The following is a 10327-nucleotide window of genomic DNA, read 5'->3' on the forward strand; positions in this document are numbered from 1 at the left end:
GTGACTCAGTGGGAAGGTTAGCAGTCTTTAAATCAGAAGGTTGTGGGTTTGATTTCAGCGACTCCTGTCATATTTTGATGTCATGACACCTAACCCCACATTGCCTATTTGCATATGGTTGTATGAATAAGTAATTTTCCACTGACTGCCCTGGAATTTAAAGCTTAAAGGTCTGCTAAAAGGAATTTGTCAGCCTCTTGATCTTATTTTAATATTTATTTAAATCAGCCTGAGAAAAAAAGTTATAAAAAACACAATACACCTTCTGACCAGCCGGTGTTGGTCATCACACTTCATTTACTCCCTTTAAAGAACATTTTTTGTTTATCTTTTTACTTATAAACAATGGTAGACAACCAGCTTGAGTAATGCACAATAATGCATTTTCCATTCTTAAGTTATTATGGATCTATCAAAAAGAAAAGTAAAAAAAAAATGATTAACCTTTTTTTTATAAGTATTAATCAGGGAAATGTATAAAATGTTTATAATAAAATGTATTTCCTGCTATGCGCACCGGGAAATACACAACCGTGGAACATAACCAGAAAGTCAGATGAGGGCAGCTATGCACAAAATAAAAATAAATCCTAGAGCAGTATGCTGTTTATCTCCCAAATGCTAAAATATTCAATCTTAAAAGAGAACAAAGAATTTTCATCCAGTCTATTGTTACTCTTTTTAATCTGTTCTGATCATGCTTTAATGGCTTCACTTTTCGCTTGTTTGATTTTGATTATTTACATAAAAACTGATCACTCTGAGAAAGGTCGTTCACATGTGCAGCTCACAGCTGGTTGCAACTCAGCAGGGCAGACAATAAGAAAAGCAAACCATTGTACTCCTGCATTTCTGAGAACTTGGGTCTGGGGGAAGTAGCTAGGAGGAAGCAGTTATTTCTGCATGTGCCTCTGAAAACACACACTCGCAAAGTTCTTCAGTTTTCAATAATGCAATGACTGTTTTCTCAACAATACAGGAAAAATGATGTAAATCTGTATTGTGAATTAGAAGAGGGGAGAGAGAGGCTGAAGGGAGAGAGGCAGTCAGTGCTGAAACAACCTTAGTACAAGTGGAGTGGTTCCCCTGAGGCAAGCTTTGTTGTCATACTGCGTCAATAAAATCAACTACACTACATTAAGCAGGTACCTTTAACATTGTGCCTCTGATATTTATTGTAGTGTATTAACTTTGGGTAAAATGCATAAAGTTATATCTCATCAGATACAGATTTACATGCAACTACTGTCCAAATTTAACAGTGAGTAAGGTTAAGGGGATTTGTGTCATAACATCAGGCCTGTCATCCTTCATTCTGACCCTGAAGCTTTTTAAATAAAAAGAATTCTTTACACCTTTTAACAACCCCTTGTGCTAAAAATGAGATCAGTCACTGCGGTTAGGCATAAAAAAATATACTGTATCAACCGGTTTACAAAAAAAGACACAGGAAGAAGAGGTGGCTCTAAAAAAGGCTTACAAAACTAACTTCAAATGAATTTAACTTCTTGTTTTTTATAACATATTTTGTAGTGTTTGAGATTTACTGCAACACATTCTTGCCAATAAGCAATACAAATTTAAGTTTTTGGGAAATATTTTATATTGAATGAGTACCACCCACCCCTCTAATAAGGTACAGTTTTAATAAAATAAAAAAAAATAAAAAAGTACACTTGGCATGCTAACAAGAGCATTCTGTAGAGCAGTAAACTGCTAGCCATCTGCCTGAACACATGGCCCAACTTATTTACCTGCTAATAACAGATTGTGTTACTTTACTACCCTATACAGACCACAACAGGAAACGGGACATTTTAGTTAACATGCAAGTTTAACCAAAAGTAAAATGTGTTTTTGCATATCAAATTAATAGACATTGAAAATGAATAAATGTAAAAAACAAAAACAAAAAAAAATCTAGGTTTTATTGTCAGTCTGCAGAATTTGCTGCACCATCAATAATTTTATAACTCTCCAGCATCTTTAGTAGGCTATAAGTAAGAAGTGTGTGGATGAATACCATAAGCAGCACTATGAACCTATGAGTCGTCACCTCCATAGAGGCATTTTGTTTTTATTGCCCAGGCTTTATAGGAAAAGCTTTTCAGATCTCCTCACTTCACCATCTGACAACGGCCCTATAGCACTTTTCAAGTGCTCACTCCAAGGCCACAAACTGAGTAGATCAGCCAGACTTAAGAAGTGGAGTGTTTGCAATGTGGTGCTGCAAGACAACAGCCTGACTACCAGGGTGACAGCATCTCCACGATGTGAACAACCAGATCACTGGGAAAATCTCAGATCTTCCCGTTTTCCAAAACAATCTGGCTGCAGACCAGCACTGTGAAGTGGCCTTGACTGTCAGGACTGGACGTTTATTCTGGATTTTTATTCAAAACCTTCCAACTAAACAGATTTTTTGCATTTAAATGCAAAAACACTTCTGGTATACTTACTTTTATTTTAAAAGGTTTTGAATCAATATTGCATTTATTTTGAAAGGTTTCAAATAAATGTCCAGCCCTAACAGTGAGGGAGACCTCACAGCACAGGTCTGCAGCCAGACGCAAGCTGGAAAAAAATTCTAAATCTACATAAATCATTTTTTCTTAAAACAAATGCATTTTTTCGTCAATTGAGGAGGTTAAGTGAGACACTTTGCAAGTGGAACAAGTCAATTTACATTTAAAATAAGAAAAAAAACAATTGCTTTGTCTTATTTCAAGTGCACATTATCTACTTCTCTTATTTCAAGGGTAAAAACACTCATTCAGTTGGCAGATCATAATATTTATCTGCTCAAATTAAGGGGGAATACATTTAATTTAAGAAATGTTGACTGTATATCATAAACCTGTTGACAGGAGATACTAAACGGATTCAGTACGTTTTGCCTGATCAAGGTTTAAATGTAAGAAAAAATTATTGCAATTCATTAATAAACACATTTTTCTAACCCCTTGACTTTTTACTTGTGTGCACAGGATAAAATCTAAAAAGAGATTTTTTTGTGTGCCTGTTCTGCAGTCCTATGACTTAAGGCAGGGACCCCCAAAAAGAGCACTATCACATTTTAGGCAGGCTCCACCTCTAACAGATCACACTGCTGCCTTCAAGGCCTTGAATGAACATCAAAGGCAACCATGCGGTTTTAGCATTCCTGTCAAGAGTATTACAACCACTGGAGCCTCCCTTCCTCTCAAGGAGCTCTGCACCACACATTTCCCCAACCATGTTTCATGAAAACAGTCAAGCGGGACACAAAAGCTTCCCATGTTTCATTCGGTTTGAGTTGTCATTCTCAATGTCCCTACTGCTTTACGTGGCTTGTGTACCTCCTGCAGGCAAAAAGGGGGTCCTGTGAATCAGGAGGCAGAGAGCCAGAGGTGGAGATAACTCCAAGGTGCGCATCAGTGACAGTGTTGCTGGCTGCTCTGCGCAAAATATTATTTACAGCTCACACTGAGGAGAAATTACAGGAGCAATCCTCTTCAGAAGCAGGAAAATCAGCTGACCTGGCAACACTGAGAATGAGGCTAGGAGGAGGGTCAGGCACTATAATTATTATATTGCCTCTCTTTCTTCACTGTCAGTATCTATACAGCTCACACAGCTGGCAGAGGATTCAGCCACCAGTGACAACAAGTTACTGGTGCATTAGTGAATGATAAAGTGGCAGTAAAGTGGCTTTAGCATTTATAAACTGTGGCTTTCAGAAGGCGTTCTGATTATTTACCGATGAGGTTCCAAAAAAAAAATTACAGTGATCAGGATGTGAACTTTAAAACGCGACGAAAAAAATAGCGCGACATGAAATTTGAAGTTAAAGTATTTTATGGAAATATCTAATTTTTTATGAGGAAAAGACAGGGATATAAAGCAGGAGAAAGAGTCTGAAGAGTGATTAATCCACCTGTTGGACATATAATGATGGAATAAATCACCTGTTCTTTATCAACTTTTTGTCTACAGGAAATAGGTAATTCAAGCATTAAAAGGAAGTAATTACGAGCCTACAGTTGACTTTCAGAGGGCAAAAGAAAGTCATAATGAAAATGACCTTATTTTCCACTAAAACTTTGTGACTATATCAATAAGGACTTTGACTAGAGCAATGCAGTGTCACAGGGGTTAACTGCCACAGCCACCATACAGACACAGCTGTCACAGGTTCGAGCCCTGGCCGGTTGACCTTTGCTGCAGGTCTTCCCCCGCTGTCTAATCCTATTTCCTGTCTGCCTACTTTCATAAATAATAAAATAAAGGCCACTGGAGCCTAAAAATAATGTTTATAAAAATAATGCCTTTGACTCACTGCCTGTCTGTCTGTCGGCTGCTTTTAAAACCTTTGCAATGATTTTTGATATGAAGGTATAATTAAAAGAAGCAATATACCGTTAGACCTTTGTTAATAGGGCAATAATTTATAAATGACCTAGTCTTTTCCAAACAAATTCTTAGCAGTGCTACATGCTCACCCAATGCTTGAATGTAAAAGGCAGTAAAACTCAAGTTTCTGAAACACCAAGTTTAAAAAAACCCTCAAGACAGTGTAAGCTAAAGCTAGCTGTTATTAGTTTCAAGGACACAAACAAGCTAATGACGAGGTTAGTTTTCCAGGAATGCTGCGATAGAAATCAAAGCAGGCATGTGGTATTAGCTGACTGCTTCGTAAAATAAACAAGCAACGACACAAACCAGTGCATCCTGCTGCAAAGCTGTTGCTTGGGTTAATCAGTAGAGAAAATGTTATTCTAATTGACCACAAGGACCCTCTCTGTGATGGGTCAGAGCCTCCCGAATACAGGCCTGAGGTTCACAGGGCAAGGACGTGGTGGTCGGATTCCTCCTTGAAGGCCTCAGCCGGGCCAAGCCCCAAGGACCACTGAAAGGCCATCCCCTGGTGGGCAGCGGGGAGTGCAGGAGGTTGAGCTTTACCAGCTAGGACTAGTAGGGCTAATCTAAAGAGCATAGCCTATGGTCTGGAACCCAACTCTTCAGGGAATCCTGGACCCTCTTCTGCTCAGGAGAGGCCGGCAGGCAGTGCCCTTCCTGAGGATTCCGTCTATCTGCTTGGAGACTTCAACACCCATGTTGAAAACTACAGTGAGAGCTGGAGGAGTGTGACCAAGAGGAACGGAACAAAGTCTCTGCTGAGACTGTAGCCCCCGCAACCCAGTCCCAGATAGGAGGAAGACCACAAGTATGAGTGACTTCAAATAAACTTGGCTTCCTACATGATATTAACACTTATGTTATTTCTCTGAGAGAGGACAGAATGCTGTAGAGGGCTGAAACTGAGGAACAACTTGCCTTTAAGAAAACTATTTACCTAAAGTAATAGTGGAGGATTTTCGCAAATTTTTCAAAAGACCCGCCCTCTCCAAGGGCAATTATGTTAGTGGTTCAACAAGCAACATGGAACCCCAAAAAATCCATAACTGCCATCCAGACACAGGTATGGAGTTTAAAAACCATGATCCAATGGACAACATGTGCAAGAGCCATCATGGAGTCAATAGTTTCTACATCAAGCCACTATATTTGTATGCACCACATGGTGTACATTTGCACAATGTGACCAGCCAACCTCATGCAAACCTGTCAGACACTCTGACATCTTCCTGATAGCCATCCACTCTAGTTGTGATGAAACTGCTTTTGTTCTGTGGCATCCTGCTAGGTGTGTCTGCTCCTTGCAAATCACACCATTTACATACCCCATCGCTGATCTGCATGTGTGCCAAACTGCATTCAAAATACATCTGTTTCCATGTCACTAGAATCCCCAAAGAATTAATCTGTAAGGTTATTATATAATGTAATTCATTTAAAAATAAAAATATTAAAAATAATAATTACAGGCAGAATGAGAACAATTTGAGCTTGCATATGTGCTCAAAACAGTCCATTCCCTTCTCTCCTAAACTTAGACATGGAACCTCAGACATCTCTGGCTCATGAATGTCCTAATAAATGATATGTGAAAGTCATGGTTAAACCTCATATAGCTAACCTTTGCTGAATTTCATGCCATGCAAATCACCTCCAAACTCTTTATTTGATTTGGCTTCACATTTTTTCAAGCTGTGATCATTCCTGTTACTCTCATACCTTTTTTCCTTCTAGGAATATGTCCTTCCACCAAACTTTCCTTTTATGTGCTTGGATCCATTAATAACCTTTTGTAGTTTACACCCCTTGTGGAAGGACTTCCACCTGGATGACTGTCAAGACATATTCTACCCGATTCTCTTGTCCATATATCTCTGAATAAAAGCTCCATGATGAAAATTATAATTAATCTAAAGTCAAGCTTTTTTTTTTAAAATCATTCCTGATACATAGTTCTTGCTGGAAATAAATGAATTAAGTTTAACATTTTGTTTTACTAATGTAAACAATCCATTCTTATTGACCCAAGTGTAGTGCTAAAAGCAATTGTTGAGGTCCATCATGTGTAATCTTTGCTTGAAATGTTCTTTATCTAAATGGAGACAAATTTGGTGATGACACTGCAGCTGAAAACCCTCAGCGCTGAACCAAATGCTCTGAAATAAAAGGATAAAGAAACTTCTCAGGGTTTGATCCCTGGTCTAATGGGCTCCTTCAGGAGGTTAAATCGAAACTAACTCGCAGGGCGCCAGAAAAGTGACCTAAAGTGAGGACAGGAGACTTCAGTTCACACTCGCATACATGTGTCAGAAAATCTATTAAAGAGGATACATACAAATCTGGTTGGATAATGCTGTTTGCTGCTGTGAAATAAATGTTTTTTCTGCTTTATGTATGTGTGTTTTTTTTACTGGTCATGAAAAAAAACAGCTTTTATAACTGAAAATGCTTCCTGTTCTTCTAAACCTAGACAAGGAGTTAAAGCATCATCAGACAGCTGGGTGTTATAAGCTAATAATGTGTGTTAAGATGCCAATCACACATACCAAACGGGTCAGTCTCCTCCGAAGCATCCTCCTGTTTGTCCTCTTGTTCGCTCTGATGAACTCCTCTGATTCAACAGACACCTCCTGCCTGGGCTCCGCTTTAGCTCCACCGGGGAATAACTTTACATGTATATAGTTGCTGCGCCTAGCTCCTTGGCTATCTATTCTCTACTCTAACGTTAGTTCTAGCTATATGAAAGGCTGGAGCGATGCTACATGGTTTCCATTTTGTTTGGTTTCGGTATCTTCGCACCATTCGCATTCTCTCCCCCCGTTTAATGTTTTCCGCGTTGCGGTGTACTAGTCGCGCTCCCTCAGAGGCTCGAGGCTGAAACAGTCGCTGACATTTCGCTCCGTGCCCTGTTGCTGCTTAGACTCCGACAATTCATTTGTCGCCCCCGGGTTGTCCTCGCTCCTGGCTCGAAAGGTGCCCGACCAAGCGGTGCTAAAACAACTCAACTTGTCGTGTCAGTCCCTGGGCGCGGGTCTCCTCTCCCTCTGCTGTCAAACAATTTCCACTCCAACAAGCAGCAGCAGCAGCCCACGGTTTATCGCTTGCAAGCTCCACCCGGTGAAGGTGCGGTGACTAAAGCTCGCGTTGCATTATGGGTAATGTGGTCCGAATGCGAGGATGGACTACATTCTGAAGAAGTATGAAAACTTTAGTTTTTCAGGTTCGTATGTGGCAGTACGAAAGAGGATTAGGGCCACTGGAAAAAAAAAGCTAACTGATTTCTACATTTTATTTCAGTAAAATATGAGAAAAAAAGTCAGAATTTTTTCTCAGAATTCTAATTTTAATCTCAGAATTCTGACTTTAATCTCAGAATTCAGACTTTTTTTTCCTCAGAATTATGACTTTGATCTCAGAATTCTGACTTTTACCTCTGTATTATGACTTTAATCTTAGAATTCTGACTTTTTCTCTTAATTCTGAGTTTAATCTCAGAATTCTGGATCTTAATGTAGATGGGCACCATGAAGGAAGAGATGTGGGAGCAGTCAACTTCACTGACAAAGATTTGTTTTTTGGGAGGGCCAGTAACACATTGGTGGAAAATGATGGACTTTTTATGTGCCCGATGGGTCCCCTGTGATACTATTTCATTAATGGAAGAGCAGAAGTAGATGAAAACCAGAGAGCTACACTCACCGGTCACTTTATTAGGTACACTTGTCCAACTGCTCGTTAACACTTAATTTCTAAGCAGCCAATCACATGGCGGCAACTCAATGCATTTAGGCATGTAGACATGGTCAAGACAATCTCCTGCAGTTCAAACCGAGCATCAGTATGGGGAAGAAAGGTGATTTGAGTGACTTTGAACGTGGCATGATTGTTGGTGCCAGAAGGGCCGGTCTGAGTATTTCAGAAACTGCTGATCTACTGGGATTTTCACGCACAACCATCTCTAGGGTTAGAATGGTCCGAAAAAGAAAAAACATCCAGTGAGCGGCAGTTCTGTGGGCGGAAATGCTTTGTTGATGCCAGAGGTCAGAGGAGAATGGCCAGACTGGTTCGAGCTGATAGAAGGGCAACAGTGACTCAAATAACTAGCTGTTACAACCAAGGTTGGCAGAAGAGCATCTCTGAACGCACAGTACGTCGAACTTTGAGGCAGATGGGCTACAGCAGCAGAAGACCACACTGGGTGCCACTCCTTTCAGCTAAGAACAGGAAACTGAGGCTACAATTTGCACAAGCTCATCGAAATTGGACAATAGAAGATTGGAAAAACGTTGCCTGGTCTGATGAGTCTCGATTTCTGCTGCGACATTCGGATGGTAGGGTCAGAATTTGGCGTCTACAACATGAAAGCATGGATCCATCCTGCCTTGTATCAACGGTTCAGGCTGGTGGTGGTGGTGTCATGGTGTGGGGAATATTTTCTTGGCACTCTTTGGGCCCCTTGGTACCAATTGAGCATCGTTGCAACGCCACAGCCTACCTGAGTATTGTTGCTGACCATGTCCATCCCTTTATGACCACAATGTACCCAACTTCTGATGGCTACTTTCAGCAGGATAATGCGCCATGTCATAAAGCTGGAATCATCTCAGACTGGTTTCTTGAACATGACAATGAGTTCACTGTACTCAAATGGCCTCCACAGTCACCAGATCTCAATCCAATAGAGCATCTTTGTGATGTGGTGGAACGGGAGATTTGCATCATGGATGTGCAGCCGACAAATCTGCGGCAACTGTGTGATGCCATCATGTCAATATGGACCAAACTCCCTGAGGAATGCTTCCAGCACCTAGTTTAATCTATGCCACGAAGAATTGAGGCAGTTCTTAAGGCAAAAGGGGGTCCAACCCGTTACTAGCATGGGGTACCTAATAAAGTGGCCGGTGAGTGTAGTTTAGTCTTTAAAACAGATATCTCTGTGGCTTGATGCTTACATGTTTGTTTGCTGTCAAAATTGTCAGAATTCTGAGGTTAAAGTCAGAATTCTGACTTTTTTTCTCAGAATTCTGATTTTAATCTTATAATTTTTACTTTAATCTCAGAATTCTGACTTTTTTTCTCTGAATTCTGACTTTAATCTCAGAATTCTGGCTTTTTTTTCTGTATTCTGACTTTAATCTCAGAATTTCGACTTTTTTCTCTGTATTCTGACTTTAATCTCAGAATTCTGACTTTGTTCTCTTATTTCTGACTTTAATCTCAGAATTCTGGATCTTAATGTAGATGGGTACCATGAAGGAAGAGATGTGGGAGCAGATGGACTTTTTATGTGCCCGGGTCCCCTGTGATACTATTTCATTAATGGAAGAGCAGAAGGTGATTAAAACAAGAGAGCTAGTTTAGTCTTTAAAACAGATATGTCTGCGACTTGATGCTAACATGTTTGCCTTCTGTCAAAATTCAGTCATAATTCTGATGTTAAAGTCAGAATTCTGAGGTTAACGTTTTGCAGTAGCTCCATGGATATGATTGTTCCTTATATTCCTAACAGAGCACTTTGCTCTCAATCTGCAGGTTTACTAGTGGTTCCTAGAATTTCTAAAAATAGAATGGGAGGCAGATTTTATAGTTATCAGGCTTCTCTCCTGTGGAACCAACTACCAGTTTTAGTCCATGAGGCAGACACCCTGTCTACTTTTTGATGATGCTCATAGTTAGAGAGGCTAAGGTATAAGCCTATAGTTATGCTGCTATAGGCTTAGACTTCTGGAGGACATAGGGACCCCCCTTTCATCATTCTATCTCTATTCTCCCACTCTGCAGAATCTGTTAGTTAAATTTCTAATGTTATGCTCTCTCTGCTTTTTCTCGTAGTAGCTTTGCCTCGTCTATTCCTGTTTGGCTGTGACACCATCCTGGAGAGAAATATCAGCTGTGCTGCTGCCATCAACACTCTTGTTTATACATGCTG

At 40.1% G+C, this 10327-nt stretch overlaps 1 protein-coding gene across 5 annotated transcripts in view; it reads right to left on the bottom strand.

Annotated features, from left to right (window-relative positions):
- atp11c (ATPase phospholipid transporting 11C) overlaps positions 1-7516 on the bottom strand; it is a 60525-nt gene extending 53009 nt beyond the window's left edge. For 3 of the 5 annotated variants that reach the window (XM_038289511.1, XM_038289512.1, XM_038289508.1), the window contains exon 1: positions 6945-7516. In XM_038289511.1, the coding sequence (XP_038145439.1) occupies positions 6945-6971 (27 nt within the window). In that variant the 5' untranslated portion in view covers positions 6972-7516. The remainder of the gene's footprint in view (positions 1-6944) is intronic. The other 2 variants (XM_038289507.1, XM_038289506.1) reach the window with 1 other exon arrangement.
- Between the last annotated feature and the right edge of the window lie 2811 nt (positions 7517-10327).

Source organism: Cyprinodon tularosa, unplaced genomic scaffold (assembly GCF_016077235.1).
Source record: "Cyprinodon tularosa strain WSP-4 unplaced genomic scaffold, ASM1607723v1 ctg27, whole genome shotgun sequence".
NCBI lineage: Eukaryota > Metazoa > Chordata > Actinopteri > Cyprinodontiformes > Cyprinodontidae > Cyprinodon > Cyprinodon tularosa.